Source organism: Sebastes fasciatus, chromosome 16, assembly GCF_043250625.1.
Source record: "Sebastes fasciatus isolate fSebFas1 chromosome 16, fSebFas1.pri, whole genome shotgun sequence".
Classification (NCBI taxonomy): domain Eukaryota; kingdom Metazoa; phylum Chordata; class Actinopteri; order Perciformes; family Sebastidae; genus Sebastes; species Sebastes fasciatus.
The window spans coordinates 6595988-6613892 of NC_133810.1; the positions used below are offsets into that span (position 1 = coordinate 6595988).

Genomic DNA, 17905 nt, shown 5'->3' on the forward strand with positions numbered 1-17905 from the left:
ACCAGAAATGACAACATCTCACACGTTAATTTAACATTTTTCAATTTGAAGTTTAATGTTAATTCCATGCTGTGTTTCAGTAAGAATACAGATGGTACTTGTGGCTCCGGTGAGAATATCCAGTAGTACAAATCAGATTCACGTTACACATACCGAACAGAAGGAAGAGAGGAAATGAGAAAAGTAGGAAAGAGACAGAGTTGAGACGAGAAAACCTGAAAGAGTCAGGAGAGTAAAGATACAGCAGGCCTCTAGTTCCCAAACTTTTTTTTTTTTTTTTATGGTGCCAAATGCAAAACTGCATTACGTTACAATCAAGAGTGTTGAGCAATCCCCTCCCACGCACACACACACATTTAGCCTGCTAAAAAGCCATTACCTAACTATCTGCCATTAGCAAAAGCGCTACAGCCTCGCAGCACAATACTTGGTCCAAGAGTGGACAAGAATAGAGGTCAGAGTGATGCTTGGAGAAGGGGGGACATTCTGCTGTTTGTCATAAAAAAAAAAAAAAAACATATTGATGAGTTGAAGGTTTGGTAACCACAAAGTAAAGAGGGCACTTAGTTCTTCCTAAAAGCTTTCACACATCCCTTTTAAATCTCCCATCGCCGCCTTATTTCCTCAATTTGCACACTGAAATGTTTCAAAACGGACCGACTGAAAGAAGCATGGACATTATATTGTTCATAAACACACGTACAGGAACAAAAACAGCAAAGTATTGTCTTTAAATAAACCCTTGCATATGTGTGTAACAAATACAGGCAAGCGTACTTGGCAACAGATGAAGTAAAGCAAAATAAAAAAAGAGACGAACCTTAAAGGGTACAGGCTTGCAAAATGAGTCATCAGAAATAAGGTAAACCTCCTGGGAAGTTGAAATGGAGACCCGAGCGTGCCATGACATGCATATGAGGAGAAAGGGTGAGACAGACGGGTAGAAATGGGAGGGAAAGGAAGAGAAAGAGTGTGGGCTGCAGTATAAACCCAGTTGGAAACTGGCTGGGGACAGGAGCGAGTGCTGGGAGGAGAGAAACAAGGGAGGAGGAGGAGGAAGAGGGGATTGTGTTGTTCAGTCTCTCAGGGGGGTCTCTTCCTCCGCATCTTGCAGTGCTGCTTCTTTGTTCTGTTCTTCACCTGAGAGAATGACACAAACATGAAACAATGTTATCTCTACTCACTCAATTAGACATTTTCAGAAGACGGATGAATGTGAAGCTCGGCCCTGCTGGGTGTGAAGTCGACCAGGAGAGAGGCTAGTTCAGTTTCAGATGAGTATGTTGCTCATAGAAATAGAACGGAAGATTCCATTCAAATCAACACGATGGTCAGAGCGGCGGATGTTTTTATGTGTACCATCACAGGCGAACTTCTATATCAACAACACTAACCCTCTCTCCTAAAAGATTAAACATTATGTCCATTCCTACACAGCTCTCCAACCATGTATATGTAGCTATGACGTTATAGCTGGCTTTAACAATAACAAAATAAAACTACTGTAAAACTAAAGCTTGATATATAAAAACTAAAACTAACCCTTTCTGAAAAACTAAACTAAAACTTGCAAACACTCTGAAAACGGACTAAAACTAAATATATAAAAACTGAAACTAACTAAACTAACTCTTTCTGAAAAACTGAAACTAAACTAAAACTACCAAACACTCTGAAAAACTAAAACTAAATGTATAAAAACTAAAACCAACCCTTTCTGAAAGACTGAAACTAAAGTAGAACCAGCAAACACACCCTAAACTAAAACTTAATATATAAAAACTAAAACTAACCCTTTCTGAAAAACTGAAACTAGCAAACACTCTGAAAACTAACTAAAACTAAATATATAAAAACTAAATATATAAAAAATAAAATAAAATTGAAAAGTCAAAACTAAAATGAAATAAAAACTAATTTAAAATTCAAAGCTATTATAACCTTGGTGCTGACAAGCAGATAATTTTGTCCTCTCAAACACAAGATGTATATTTTGTTTTAGCACAAAGCCACCCTACGCAGTTCCTTTATTCTAGAGAGTATAGGAATGTATTGAGGTTAAGATCAGAGTTGTTATTTGATGATTTATGGTCATTTTAAAGAGTTAAAACTAAAAATTCTGCTCAGTTAACATCACTGAAAGACACTCTTTCTATTAGAGAGGATTGGGATCATCGGATCAGTCAGTCAATCGTGCAACAAACAACCCCAACATTTAGAAGTTGTGTCAACATGCAGTCCAGTGAGCAACAGTTAGTCCACAGTGCCTTCACAACAAGCCACGGTCAGAGACGTACTGAGGGGGTAAAATGCCTTGTGAACCTGTACAACTGGTTGCTTAGAAAGGTTACCATAGAGACAGCACAGCCATCCGTGTAATGAAGAATTAAGAGGCACAAATAACAAAGGCTTGAGAATCCATCATGATTAAAATAGAAACCGTAACAGTGCTCATTAGCGCCGCAGCTAACTGGGATGTGAGAAAGCCACAGGAGATGGAGCGGCAGCCTCGCATGCTGTTACTGCAGTTTATCTGTTATATCACACTTCAATAAGCTGCGTTCACAGGTTTCCAAACTCTGCCGAGCACCGATAGGATCTGCTGTACCGCCCCGGTGGGCTGCGTTCAGTGATTCTGACGTGCACGGTGAAGGAGAAGGGTTTCCGCAAGTCAGTCTACATTTAAAAGCTGGAATTACTTTATTTTTTGGTGGAAAAATGAAGTGATGTTTCTGCTCACATTTCCCAATTAAGTGTGAATCATTTACCTTTTTTTTTTATTGAGAGCTGAAGTGAAACCTGAACTTCAGAGCACTACTGCTGTAGCAAGAATGACTCATTCAAAAATCATACTGACGTGGGGCGTTCTAGTGGCCTAAAAACATGCTGACATTTAACAACACAAAACTAAAACTAAAAATCCAGCCCTGGAACATTACTTGAATTAAACAACAGTATGTCAGGAGGGTCACTACATTTGTGGAGACAATGACTGTAAACGATGCAATATCATTATATAATATTTCTGTAGTTAACGGCCTTGAATTAACAAAGCCACGACCGTCGCTTGTCAACAGCATGGGGGACTGTGTCTAGCGAAGTGGCAAACTATAAGAATGAAGTGGGAGAGATTAACAGTGTAGTAGGCCTGTCATTAAAAAAATAAAACATGGCTCGCTCACTATTTTCCATCGACACAAAGAATTAGGGACGTCACGAGAACTGATAGTTCTGTAACTTCGGAAAATGTGACGGTACTAGTTTTTCTACAGTACCACAGGTACCGTAGATAGATTAACAAATACTGTGCCACCGTTGATTAGAAAAATGCAGAAGGATATATTGCGATACAATTTTGATTAATTGTACAGCCCTACTAGAAAGCAATAATACTCATCTCCCGATCACATATTTTTACTCAATATCTGAACTAAATGCTAAAAGCAAGTACCGTAGTAGATACTAATTTATCTTTGAATATGTAACATGTTCCCCTTTAAAAAACGTGACAAATAAAACCGTAATGAGATATTACTGCTCTCTATTGAACAGTATTTTTTTTAAACACAATCGTGTATGGTTTAGACTTTTACTGACTTGCGGACATCCTAAAGACACTAAAACAAGCAGCACTCTCTCGTGCAGAAGAAAGGTGGCAAACACGTGAAGATTGAAGAGAATAGATTATAAATAATGCAGCTCTGTAATCCTTCAGAGCAAGAGAGGCTATCACCTCCTCTCACTACAAAACAATAAACAAGGCTGGACTTTGTGATGTGAGGAGGTTAGTGAGGGATGTCAGGGGAGTGAGACAGGAGAGAGCTGTGAAAACGCCAAAGACAGACAGGAGGAATGACTTACAAAATACACTTCTATAATGGAAGAGTGAAGGAAGAGGGCTGTCCTTAAGAATCTACAGAAGAACGAGGGAGAGATGAGAAGTTAGAGCAGTGAGTGAGTACTGAGGGAGAAACCACTGAGATATGAAGGGGAAAGGTTAGAGAAAAAGATGCTTTTAGATGGTCAGCACTTAAAGACGAGTATCTCAGAAGCTGCAATCAAAGACGATCACAGGCGATTTGAAGAAAACAAATCAGCTTTAAAAAATACAAGAAAACATCTGTCAAAAAGCCAGTAATGATGGTGATAGTAGGGACGCACTCATCTGTCAGTATCACCACAGAGATAATACTAGTAGATGTTTATTCAAGGTCTCGCTCACCATCTCCCTGCACGTCTGAGGTCCATAGTGTCAAGTTGTCACGTAGCAACTGCATGATAAGTGTTGAGTCCTTATAGCTGTCCTCGCTCAGCGTATCCAGTTCTGCAATGGCATTGTCAAACGCGTCCTTCGCCAACCTGTCAGCAGAGAGGACACAAAACAAGAGTTAAACACAGATGGAAACTGGGACTGGTTTCAAGGTTTTTTAAATGCCGTTATATTTATATAATGATAACAGTTAAACAGACAACATAAAAAGATCACACTTACTTGCAAGCACGATCTGGCGAGTTGAGGATTTCATAATAGAAAACTGAAAAGTTAAGGGCCAATCCCAGACGAATGGGGTGCGTTGGAGGGAGTTCGATCATGGCGATGTCGCTAGCAGCTTTGTAGGCGACCAAACTGTTCTCTGCCGCCTCCTTCCTGTCGTTGCCTGTGGCGAACTCTGCCAGGTACCTGTGGTAATCTCCCTTCCTGAGCAGAGGGAACAACACAAATAAACACATGCATTAACAAACCGGCAGCGCTGAATTAACTGTCCGGTACACGTACATGAACTGCGGCACCCCTACAATGAAACACACCCGTGATGCTGCACAAGCCTTTTTAATATGTACATGCTGTGTATATTTACAATTCTTGGTTTGCAACTTTAACAAATATTCAAATGAAACACAAATTTCTTCTGACATCATCTTGTCACAGCGTATTTCATTAAATTATTATATTATATAAATGGTCTTTGCATTATTGTCTCATGCTGGTGTTTTAACTTTAATAACTGTGGGAAAAAACTGACATTTTTAAGGAAGCTGTATAATACAGGTTGGATAGATCCTTATAAAGCAAGTCTTTTTCAACTGTAGCAGTACTGTATATATCAAGATAACAACTTAATGAGACACATCACCTCAGTATCTACAGCCCAGCTCATACTGAGCCAAGTGAATAAAGAACCCTGCTTTGGTTACTTAGTAGACGTGCAGTGAAAAGACTACTGCCGCCTTAAAGTCCCCATCTAATGAAAAATACATTTTCCCAGTTTTAATCCTGTGTCCAGGGAATGAAATTAGCACCTGCCAAATACAGGTAAATATTTCAGGTGGAAGAAAATATCATGTATTGCAATACATCGAAAACCGAGTCTCAAAAACCTTGCATTGATTTCTAATTAATAGTTTATATGCAAAGATTAACTCAGTCAATACTTTATTTTATTTGCAAAGATATGCGCTCTCTGTGATAAATGCAAATCCTACTGTTCTGATTGCATAAAAAAAAGTAATGTTATGAAGATACATACATTTTGTAGTAGAAAACCTTAGACTCTCCCGTGGTTGCAGCTAAGATGAGGTGCTTGTCCAGTACATCCAGAATGTCGTTGCAGATTGATTTCAGCTCGTTCTCAACCTGCAGACCAAAACACACACACAAAAACACTGCCGTCAACGGTCTGTGTGGTCAAACAACACATTACAGGTCATCAAAGTTTCCTTCCAATATTCAGTTGTGATTCAAAGCTGATTTGGTATAACTCAACTCAGATTCAATGTCAAATAAACTGTAAATTAATTAATGTTTATGAGTTGTGACTGGCAGTAACTCATTTAAAAATACCAATTATTTCCAAAATGTACCACACCAACAGCTTAAAGTGTGCAGAGACACACAGGGCAGCTTTGTGGAAGCATTTGTCACAGAAAAGCCGACAGTGTGACTCAGTTCCAGGGTCAATGTCAGACATCGAAATATGACATGTTTAACTATATGGCAGCATGTCTTTGTGAATAACACAGCTCTTTGGATATAGTTTTGGACGTAGTGTTGACTCCAGCTTGTGTCACCTTTTTTTTTTTTACTTCAGGCACATACATACAGTACATTCAAGCACATTTAGTTTTAACAGCTTTTGACCTATTAAATCGGTAAATATCCGCACTAACATGCTAATATACACGGCCTTAATTACAGATCATTTCCTGAGCAGATTTCACAATCAGCAGATGGATTTATTAGTAGTTAATCTTTTGAAATCATGCTAAAATCACATATCTGCTATCATAATATCCTGTGGTTGGTTCGTTTGCTTTCACACCTCAAACAAACTGTACCAGAGTCCGCTTGACCAACACCACCTTTGGTCCACACCACGGTTCGATTGACAGCTTTCAAACCAGCCCAAACGAACCACACTAACCTGGCAAACGGACCGGAGTTCATTTTAACCGAACCAAATGCTCAAAGTCTCTTAACTAAGAAATAACCTACCAGAATGTATACAGATTCTCAGCTATAATTTAAATGTTTGGTGTAAGTAAAGTGACAAAAACACAACTTTCACACATTGAGTGTGGGTGAAATCCATTATCCTACATAAAGTCATGTACATGTTTCCTACACCTTTTCCACAGTAAAATTCAAGCACTCTTCAAGCATTTTCAAGGTGCATTTTCAAGCTTTCCCAGCACCTTACAGCTGTGGTAAATTACATTTTTATATACAGTACAAACTGTTTATACAGTATACTGATTATTTCATTTCTTCATCACATTAAATCAGATGTTTTAGGGCTACAAATGACCAAAGACTGTGCTATGTTTCGTGACAGTGGAAATCAAGCATATTTACTGTATTCATTTAGATATTTTCCAAAGTAAAAGTCCACAGAAGTGTATGATTCAACTTTTTCCCATGGTCTTGTGTTAAAAAAGGTTAACAAAAATCACAATAATCTTGACTTTGAATCACAATACATATTGAATCGGCCCCCAAGTATGGTGATAGTATTGAATCAGGAGATGGGTGAATCGTCCCAGCCCTAGCGGAGTCGTCTTTATTTTGTGTGAAAGGCAAAAGCAATATTTTATTTCTTTATCTAAAAAGCAACCTATTCAGTCAGATGGTGATTATAACACTGGTGTTTTCGAGGATTCCCAGCATCCATAGGAACCCTGCATATAAATAATCCCCCCTCCCTTCACTAAATGATGCATTACACTCAGTGGTGCCGCCAGTGACTGGGAGTTGCTCTGCAGCAGAAATGTAGAAAAAGAGATTTACAGCCGATTCATGGTTGCCGCTGCCTCATTAGTTCACTCAGACAAGTGTTGGGCTGTGAAACCTCAACGTTCGCTCTCATGGTGGAGAGGTCAGTGGAGGAGAGCTTTAAGAGTCCTCCCAGAAAGGGTAAAGCATCTCTGGCGAGCTGCCGGCTAGATATGGAAATTAGATTATCTGAGAGGGCATCAGCTACACTTATCTCCATGAAACAACACAGTAAGTAGCAACCTGAAGTTCTACTTAGAGTGGCGATATTGCTTTAACTTATCATGATGAAGTAAATGATGATTGCACGATGTAATGGCTGTAGAATAATGACACCATCTGCTTTTAGATTGGCGCCCTATAAGCCTCGCTTCCACTAGTTGTGCCTATACTACTGAATGTAATCATAAGTATAGGCACAATAAATCACAGTAAAAGCCCTACACACTGCAGCACTGCTTACCAGAGAGTCCAATTCAGGACTTTGTGAACATTAAAAACCAGAGATACCTGCTCTATGAACTAGTGGAAGAGAATCTGTGACTGCAACGGGGTTAACAGTGACTACTTTTGCTCCAGTTTCTCATCTAACTGAAACCAAGTCGATGTGTTAAAGTACGATTCACAGAAGACTTAATTAGGGCCGGGATGATCCACCTATCTCCCGATTTGATAGTCACGATACTTGGGTGCCGACTCCATGTGTATTACGATTTTTAAGTATTGTGATTTTGATTTATTGCGATTTTTTTAACACTAAACCATGGGAAAAAGTTGAATCATACACTCCTAGGGACTTTTACTTTGGAAAATATCTAAATTAATACAGAAAAAATGTTTGATTTCCAGCATGTATGTAGTCAGAGATGTCCTGAAGTCAAATATATCAGTTATTGCCAGGAATTATTTATTTCCAGCAACCCAAAAATCAAAGAATAAAGACATTTCCCTCACAAACTAGTGGCATTTTAAGTTTATAACTGACCGTTTTCCTGTATTCCTTGATCATCTTTAGTTTGTCTTCTCCGCCTTTGTTTTCTTCTTTCTGTTCCAGGCTGCTGATTATCCTCCAGGAAGCTCTTCTGGCTCCGATCACGTTCTTATATGCTACCGACAGCAGGTTCCTCTCCTCCACCGTCAGCTCCACGTCCATACTGGCCACGGTCTTCATCGACTCCACCATTTCTGAAACACACAGGAAAGCAAAATGGCATCAGGCTCCTCAAGTCTCTCAGCACAAAAAGTTATGAACAACTTGAACACTGTGTGAAAACAGATGTTGGTGATGTTTCAAAGCACCAGAGTATGGAGGCAAATGTGTCATCCTGAAGGTTCACCTCCACATTGAACTCTCAAATTCAGTCACAGAAAAACACAAGACTAAGTGAGAGTTGTCTTTTTCTACATTTTGTTTGGTTTTGACAGTTAAGAGGTATTCTCTGGACAGTATTGTTTATAGTCAGCTATCAATTATTTTAGTAATCGAGTATTCTACCGATTATTCCACAGATTTATCGGATGAGAAACACTTTTGCTTTATTAAAGAGTAGGGATGCACCGATACAGACATCGATATCGCGCCGTTACCGACTCAACTGTTGGATCGTGTATCGGTGACAATGGGCCCATCTATACAATTTAATTCTATGTTTATATACTATACACATTATATACTGGAATTTTAATTCCTGTTTAAGTTTTGACCAATTTGTTGCTGCAACAACGGGTTGTTAATTTTGAAGATTTTTTACCAAGTTGCTGCTGAATGTACTTTCTTATTATATTTTTGATTACTCTTATTTTTTATATTTTATTATCTACTTTCATGTTGGGCATTGGGAAAAACTGATCCGACCTTTTTCACCATTTTCTGACATTTTATAGACCAAACAACTAATCTATTAATCGAGAAAATACTCGACAATGACAATAACCGTTAGTTGCAGCCCTACATCACAGCTATATTGTATTGCGGTACACTTTTCAACACTCATGGTGAGAAGTTGACTGAGCATTCCTATGGCAGTGTTAAACGCTGTTGTGACCTATCATTGAAGCCCTGCAGAGGGTATCAGGCTGTGCTGTTATAAATCTACTAAGCCCTCTGACAGGTGACACCATTCTCTACCTCTGACCTAATGTACCTTAAACTACCTTTAAATCCTACCCTCGCCCACGCAAAGAGCACATACTCGACGGCTTCACATGGCTTTATATCAAAACTCTATCTGCCAAGGTTGAAATATGTTGGTCGGTTCTATTTGATAAGCGTTGGTAGTAATTTAATAATGATAATTTAATTTGTTTTGATCTTTAGTAGGGCTGTAGAGCAGTTTATTATGAGCGGCTCCCTGTTTATTTCTTGAACACTTTCTAGAGATGTTCCAATAGCATTTTTTCCTTCCCGATACAGAGTACTGTAGGCCTCAAGGATACACACAATTGATCGATTGCGTTAAAGAAATTAGTGGTGTTAAAACAAATTTGCGTGAACGTTGACAGCCCTAATTTCAACACAGCATGATAACCTTAGAATTTACTTTCGCCCAATACTCATTTACTAAATAAAGCCTGAACGCATCTTAATGTAATGGTAGAGGTACTATGTTGAAATCATGACAGCCAATGTTAACTAGCTCTCGTCATGACGATTTCAACACTGACGCATTAGTCTCTAGCCCTGACGATTTCTACGGTACCTGTGGTACCATAGAAAAACAAATACCGTCACATTTTCAGAATTTTGGCATCAACTTGGTACCGAAGCATCTTTTCTCGTGACATCCCCAGTACATAAATCGATTTTCTTAATTGAAAATGAGCACATCCTCCTCCCATTAACCAAGAGTTTAAACCCCAGTGCAGAGCCTTGAAAGGTTTCTGTCATCCTCAGTATTTTATTAATGGAGTGCCTGGGACACTGCCCAGGTATAACCGCCTCCAATGCAGAAGATTCACCACCTATGATGGGAGACGGGGAACGGAGCCAGGACAATGAACCGGAGGGCTGAGAGCTGGATCAAATGTGATGTCTTTCTTTAACATCCTCAAAGTGATTCAGTAGGGTGTGGTGTGGAAAAATGAATGCAGAATCCACAATGAAAACAATTTGACACTCGGCTCTGAAGGAGCTACTAATTAGTACAACAAGCCGTTTCTCTGGGGATCAACAAAAAACAGACAACATGGGGCCTCTTCAACCGAATAAAAAGCAGCTCAAGGACGTAGAGAAGGAACATAAACATCTAAATAAATTAAACTGGTTCAGCTATTGTCGGTAATATATTGTATATCATTTCTGGATAAACCTGAGAGTATATGAAACAATATTAATACACATTCTGTGGGCGACATCTCATTTTCTAACACATAAGTAGCATCATGTGTCTAATGAAATTTAAAAATGTAATTATTATCTTCAATATAAAACAAATCTGTGTCTCAAGCTGCAGATGAGTCACACCTTCCCATGCTACCCTGAAGGTAAGAGAGTGGTGTGTGCCAATCATTTGGCTTTTAGCTTCCCAGACAGGGTGTTATCTGTTGAGGCCAATAGCAGGGCGCTACGCAGCGTGTTGGAGAAACCTGAGACACGATGGTTTCCAGCCAGGAGGAGCACCATACTGCTCAAACACACTCAATGACCTCTCTGGGCTTTTTAAAAAGCATTTATCAGCATTACAAGCTCTAGACAGATCTATTGAACTGATCACAGACACTAGCTGAAACAAACTGGGCTTCATTAACCCCTCTTTCGACACCAACTCTTAGGGATGAAACGAAAAGATTGAAGAAGTCAACCTGCAAAACTGTACTTTGTGCAGTATATCGATAAAAAGCAGTCTTCTTACACATAATTATTTAATTGCTGCTAAGAGCTAAGACAGCATTTGCATTATTTTAAAGATTGCATTTGTCCTAGGGATGCACGATTATGGCCAAAATGATAATCACGCTTATTTTTTATCAATATTGAGATCACGATTATTCATTGATTTTAGCGACAACGTATTTTTATTGCCCTTTTCACATTTAAATAATGCTGTGCTACGTTCCTGCTAATGTACGATGTTGGAAAAAACTGACATTGCAATATTTTTTTCCCGCAATGTGAAAAAAATACAGGAATATTCACCCTATCCTTTTGTTTGCTACATTTTAAAGTTAAATGCTTCAATCTGGTGCACTTTGCGAGCAACTTTAAGATCCAGATAAACAATTGTGCGCTCTCAATTTAATCATAAACACATTGGTTGCATGATAATATCTATATACCCAAAAGTGAAGCCAAAACATCTGGATCACCGGCTAGTGGCTGGATGTTAGTTTAGGAGTTTTCTATAAGCAGACCGAACATTTTAAACGTGAATATCGCAGACGATAATGTTCATTTAATTGTGGGAAGCCAAAATCGCGATTAATATTCGATTAATTGTGCAGCCCTAAAACAACTAATGGAGAAAATAATCAACAGAGAAATTGACAATGAAAATAATCGCTAGTTGCAGCCCTTGAAGCGAATACTGCAGTATCATTGCTAATTGGAAAAAACAGTATCCATTAGTCTTTATACCATTTGCTCTTTATCAATGGAGACCTCATAAAAGCATTTTAGCTTGTCTGGAAGGCTGGCATTTTAATTTTTTTGGTGCAAATTGAAAATGCACATACACTCGTGGATGGCAATGTGCCTTTTGATAACTGAGTTACTCTCCAGCTGCATCACTGTCGTTCCAACAGTCAGTCTCTCTCTCGCTCTAAAAATAGCACCCAGTGGCTTGTTTTTATTTATACGGTCATTAACCCATAAAATGCATTCTAGTTTTTTTGTGTTTCTCATTGCAAACACATGGGTCTTTAAAGACATTTAAAAATAGACCAGATGAAACCAGAGCAAAGAAAAGAGTCGTGCCTGACACATCTGGTGGAAACAGCAGCTGCAGCACAGCTAAGACACAATGCAGACACGTCCAGTTGACATCAGTTCATTCAATAACAATAACTTAACTGATAATTGGTCAGCTACTTTAAATAATTTTGAAAATGCAACTGCATCATTCCCTCTAATATCGCAATATCAGTCAAAAATAATCACAATTCGATTTTTTTGTTTTTCAAAATTGTGCAGCCCTAGAGAGAAGTCTGAGATGGACAGGTTAACACACTGTTGACTATTCACACATTAAATCTTTTCTATAAACTGCCAGTGTCGCTTTACATCAAAATGAACGGGGACAGGCTGTAACATAAATAGAAAACAGTCACAGTGGATAAGACTCATATGTTGGACTGACTCTCCAGGCAGAGTAGAGCCCTCTCTAAAACTGACAAGTGTTATGTTTTCAGATAATAAGGGCAGGCAGGCTACCTACACTATCCAGGTAGTTTACCAACTGTCAGAGCTGAAATGATTTGACAATCAATAATTAGAGTTGTTCCGATACATACATACATACATACATACATACCAGTATTGGAAATACGTCCGATACTGCCCAAAATATGGTATTGCGTATCGGCAGTTTTAACACTTTTGATTTTTTTTAAATGGGCGTAGTACCCCTTTTATTCCCTTTCCATTAAATGCCTCCTATTTAGCCTTTTATTCCATTCAAAACTGATTAAATGAAAAATGATGCTTTTCCATAATTCCTTTAACACATCAACTCTTTTTTGACAAAGACAAACAACACCTCAAGCAAGTGTAAAAACTTTCTTTCGCAACTTAGGAAGTTTTATTTAATTTCTAATTTTGCCGTTTCCATACAGCTTTCTGATGCCTGACAATGACTGATATATTTGACTTCAGGACATCTCTAAATCTAACATTTTAATATATTAATTTAGATATTTTCCCAAGTAAAAGTCACTAGAAGTATAGAATTCAACTTTTCCCCATGGTCTAGTGTTAAAAAAGTTAACAAAAGTCGCAATAAATTGTAATATTGGATTGCAATACTTAAAAATCGTAATACATATCAAATTGGCAACCAAGTATCACGACAGTATTGAAATGAGAAATAGATGCATCCCAGCCCTATCATATAATGGCTCCTCTATCACTAGAGATGCACAGATCCAACTTTTTCAGTCCTGATACGGATACAGATACCTGGGATTTGCGTATCGGCCGATACTGAGTACCGATCCAATACCAGTGTTTAATTAATAAGCTGTATGCTTCACTGTGTGGGAGAGACTGGGACCATTCTTTTATGTGTAAGGCAACATCAGGCTTGACTTAAACATTACTTTCTTAACTTTGTTCTTTAATCGTGCACCAGCAACTTGGTAACAAATCTTCAAAATGATAAGAATTTTTATTTATTATTAAAATGATAAATCGTACACCAGTAACTTGGTAAAAAAAAATCCTCAATTAACAGAATTTGTATTTATTATTTAAATAATAAATTGTACACCAGCAATTTGGTAAAACAATCTTCAAAATTAACAAATTACAATGCAAGTGTTAACCTTCTTAATGCAGCAAAAGAAATGGTTAAAACTTAACAGGAATTAAAATGTCAGTATATAAAGTATATTGTATATGAACATAGAATAGAATTGAATAGATCGGATCCATCGTCACCAATACCCGATCCAGCTATTTGAGTCAGTATCGGCCCGGTATCCAATCCGGTATCGGTATATCCATACTAAAATTATTATTTTAATGCTGCAGTGGCTGAGTCACTCAATCTGCTATGGCAGTGTACTGTCCGTAGAAAAGATAATTCAACCAACAAACAATGGAGCGAAAGACATGTGCACCAGACTTGTATTGCTAAACCAACTACACTGTAAATTTACTAATAAACAGCTCAATTAACGTTGCTTAAAAGTTGGCTCAAGGCAAATTTACGGCCAAATCTGTTGTTCGGCTTCCAATCACACAGTAACAATACTCTCTGCCCCGCCTACTCCTGTACACCATTGGTGCCACCTATCAATCAATTAACCCCACCATGCAGTCGCATGATACTGGCCTCATTAAAAGTATAGTTAGCAACCAATTTCATAGTTTTTAAGCTTTATTAAAAGTGTGACGAATTGTTCCTGCTGCAACCCAAATTCAGTTAAACGAGTTGTTGAAGAGTAATGTCACTCTTGAATTCGGCTTGCAGCCAACAAGATCTTAATATAGTTGTCAATCTGCTATAAATTAACTGATTTGTCAGGCTGAAGTGTCTTTTCTTACACTTTGTGCGGGCGGATTGTTGGCATTTAACTGTGGTACAATTTCCTGCTACGTTTTTTCGATTAATACTGCTGTTTGTTTGACTAAAACCTGTTGTTTGGCCACCAATCACAAAGTAACACTCTCTGCCCCGCCTACTCCTGTACACCATTGGTGCCACCCAACAATCAATTAACTACTCCTGTACACCATTGGTGCCACCCATCAATCAATCAACCACTCCTCTATACTGTTTTTCTGAATGGACTTTGGTGCCACCCATCAATTAATCAATTAACCCCACCATGCAGTGGCACGATACTGGCCCCATTAAAAGTACAGTTGGCAACCAATTTCATAGTTTTTAAGCTTTATTAACGTGTGCTGAATTGTTCCTGCTGCAACACAGATTCAGTTAAACGAGTTGTTGAAGAGTAATGTCACTCTTGAATTCGGCAAGATCTTAATGAAGTTGTAGTTGTCAATCAGCTATAAATTAACTGATTTGTCAGGCTATAAGTGTATTTTCTTACACTTTGAGTGGGCCGATTGTTAGCATTAACTATTGTGCAATGTTCTTATATGTTTTTTTTATTAAAGCTGTCTATGTTTGATGAAATGTGGACGTTTTGCTTTAAATCTCAGTTTTTCTGAATGGAGTCTGGTGTGACGCGTGTCGGGTGCTGCTGAAGAAAGGCTAGTTAGCAATGTAGCTTAATGTTAGCTTCACTTAGCTCACCAAGCTAATGCTAACCGTTTAAACCAGCAGGCCACGTGACACATACAAAAAAAAAAAATTCGCCTAGCAACAGAATGCCCGTTGAAACGTTAACGGTTACATTTTAGAACGTTTAAACTGATTCAGTTTGGCTGTTGGAGAAATCTCCGCCATTTTGTGTCTCACCCCCAACAAGATCCATGTGAAGCTGCTTGTTACCTGCATCTCCTCAGCCTCTCTCCTGCAGCAGGGAGACACTGAGGAGACGGTAATACTGCGGGTGTCTTACCGTCGTATCTCTCCGCTTGTTCGGCGAGTTTCGCCTGGTAAACTAAGTTCTCTCTGTCCGCCATGGCGCTCCGGGTTTGCTCGTGTGGCGTCCCAGTGGAAAGGGGAAGGATTAACGGCTGGTTGTGGATCAGCAACAGCAAACCGTCGCTCCGCTGAACTCCAACTGAAGAGCCACCGGTAGTAACTAACTGGCGTAAAGATGGCGACGCTGCTCCATCCGGGATACCCACGCATGCAGCAGGAGGCTCATCATCATCAACCGCCCACGCCCACCGAATACACCACTCTACCAGGTTACTGCTATAAACTACATTAAAACAAGGAGAAATCAAGTTTTAGGCGATTTCTGAATAGATTTTAACAATTTAATGACTTTATTGTTATTGAATTGGTGCATATCTTCAATTCGGCATACATAAAAAGCACAAATAAGCATTTGTTTTATCATTTTATTCGCTTTAACTAACTAAATAACTGACTATTCTTCTAGATTAGAAATCTGATTTTCGAGAATAAAGTCATAACAATACAAAAAAAGGTGTAATATTACGAGAATAAAGTCGTAATTTTACAAGAATAAAGTTGTAATATTACGAGAATAAAGTCGTATTTTACGAGAAAAAAAGTCATAACAATACAAAAAGGTGTAATATGACGAGAATAAAATCGTAATATTACAAGAATAAAGTCGTAATATTACAAGAATAAAGTCGTAATATTACAAGAATAAAGTCGTAATATTACAAGAATGAAGTTGTAATATTCCGTGAAAAAAAATCATAATTTCATGAGAAAAGAAGTCGTAATGTTACAAGAAAAAAGCCGTAATTTTACGAGAAAAAAAGTCGTAATATTACGAGAATAAATTCGTAATTTTACGAGAAAAAAAGTTGTAATATTACTAGAATGAAGTCGTAATATTACGAGAATAAAGTCGGAATTTTACAAGAAAAAAAGTTGTAATATTACGAGAATAAATTTGTAATTTTACGAGAAATTTTTTTGTAATATTACTAGAATGAAGTCGTAATATTACGAGAATAAAGTCGGAATTTTACAAGAAAAAAAGTTCTAATATTACGAGAATAAAGTCGTATTTTACAAGAAAAAAAGTTCTAATATTACGAGAATAAAGTCATAACTGTACGAAAAAAAGTCATAAAATTACAAGAATAAAGTCATAAATTTACGAGACAAAAAGTCGTAATATTACAAGAATTAAGTTGTAATTTTACGAGAAAAAAAAGTTGTAATATTATGAGAATAAAGTCGTAATATTACGAGAATAAATTAGTAATTTTACGAGAATTTTTTTTGTAATATTACTAGAATGAAGTCGTAATATTACTAGAATGAAGTCGTAATATTACTAGAATGAAGTCGTAATATTACGAGAATAAAGTCGGAATTTTACAAGAAAAAAAGTTCTAATATTACGAGAATAAAGTCATAACTGTACGAAAAAAAGTCATAAAATTACGAGAATAAAGTCATAAATTTACGAGACAAAAAGTCGTAATATTACAAGAATTAAGTTGTAATTTTACGAGAAAAAAAAGTTGTAATATTATGAGAATAAAGTCATCTTACGAGAATAAAGTCGTAATATTACGAGAATAAGGTCAATTGAGGGTGAAATGGTACAAAAGCAAAATTGCAATAAAATCCCAAAACAAAATAAACATCTGGCATGATGAGACTTGTTTCTTCTTGAGCTGTAGAGGAGATAAGGTGCACATTGTAGGATCATCAGTGGTATCTTCTTAAAAACATTTTCTTTTTAAGTATTCATTGGTCTTCAACTAACTGCCATGACAGCAGTTACAATAACATAATTATGTCTATAAAATGAGAATGTTTTCTCTAAAAGGCAACAATCAGTGAGAGTTCAGTTCCATGCATCTTAATGCAATACCCGAAGAGCACTTTGCATAAAGGCATTACAACAAATACAAAAAAAAGGATTACAAAAACCTTTTAAAAAATAAGTGGTACCACTACACAGCGGACAGACCAGTCTGTGGAACACAATTATTTCTTCTTCTCGTTCAAATAAAGGATATGACTACAGGGAAATGTGGCATAAACAACAACCCCCTTTTTAAAAAAAATATCCAATTGATGTAAAAATTAATTAATAAAAATGCAAGTGATGAAAATGCATGTGAATTGATAAATGGAGCCATAAAAAAATGGATGTGTAATGAAAAATGATCAAGTGATTTGATTCATTTAAAGCTGATTTGACGAAAACAGTTGTGATGTGATGAAGAAAAGAGCCATGTTTCAGCAATGTTTTCAGGTGATTATACACTATTGAAAACATACTTATGAATACTATATTCCATTTCTACTAATAGATTCCCCGAAATGTTACACACTGTTCCTTTAACAAAGAAAAGTGGAATATGGGGACTTATTGCAATTGTTTATTAATCCATACAGG

The 17905-nt window shown here is 37.4% G+C and overlaps 1 protein-coding gene across 1 annotated transcript; it reads right to left on the reverse strand.

The window, feature by feature from the left end:
- Window positions 1-29: 29 nt before the first annotated feature.
- LOC141752384 (14-3-3 protein epsilon) lies at window positions 30-15675 on the reverse strand. Its single transcript, XM_074610265.1, has 6 exons — window positions 15458-15675; window positions 8256-8455; window positions 5529-5635; window positions 4493-4699; window positions 4223-4359; window positions 30-1140 (listed from the first exon to the last, which is right to left on the reverse strand). Exons 1-6 carry the CDS (start codon window positions 15519-15521, stop codon window positions 1076-1078), a joined length of 780 nt encoding a protein of 259 aa, XP_074466366.1. The 5' UTR covers window positions 15522-15675; the 3' UTR covers window positions 30-1075.
- Window positions 15676-17905: the final 2230 nt, after the last annotated feature.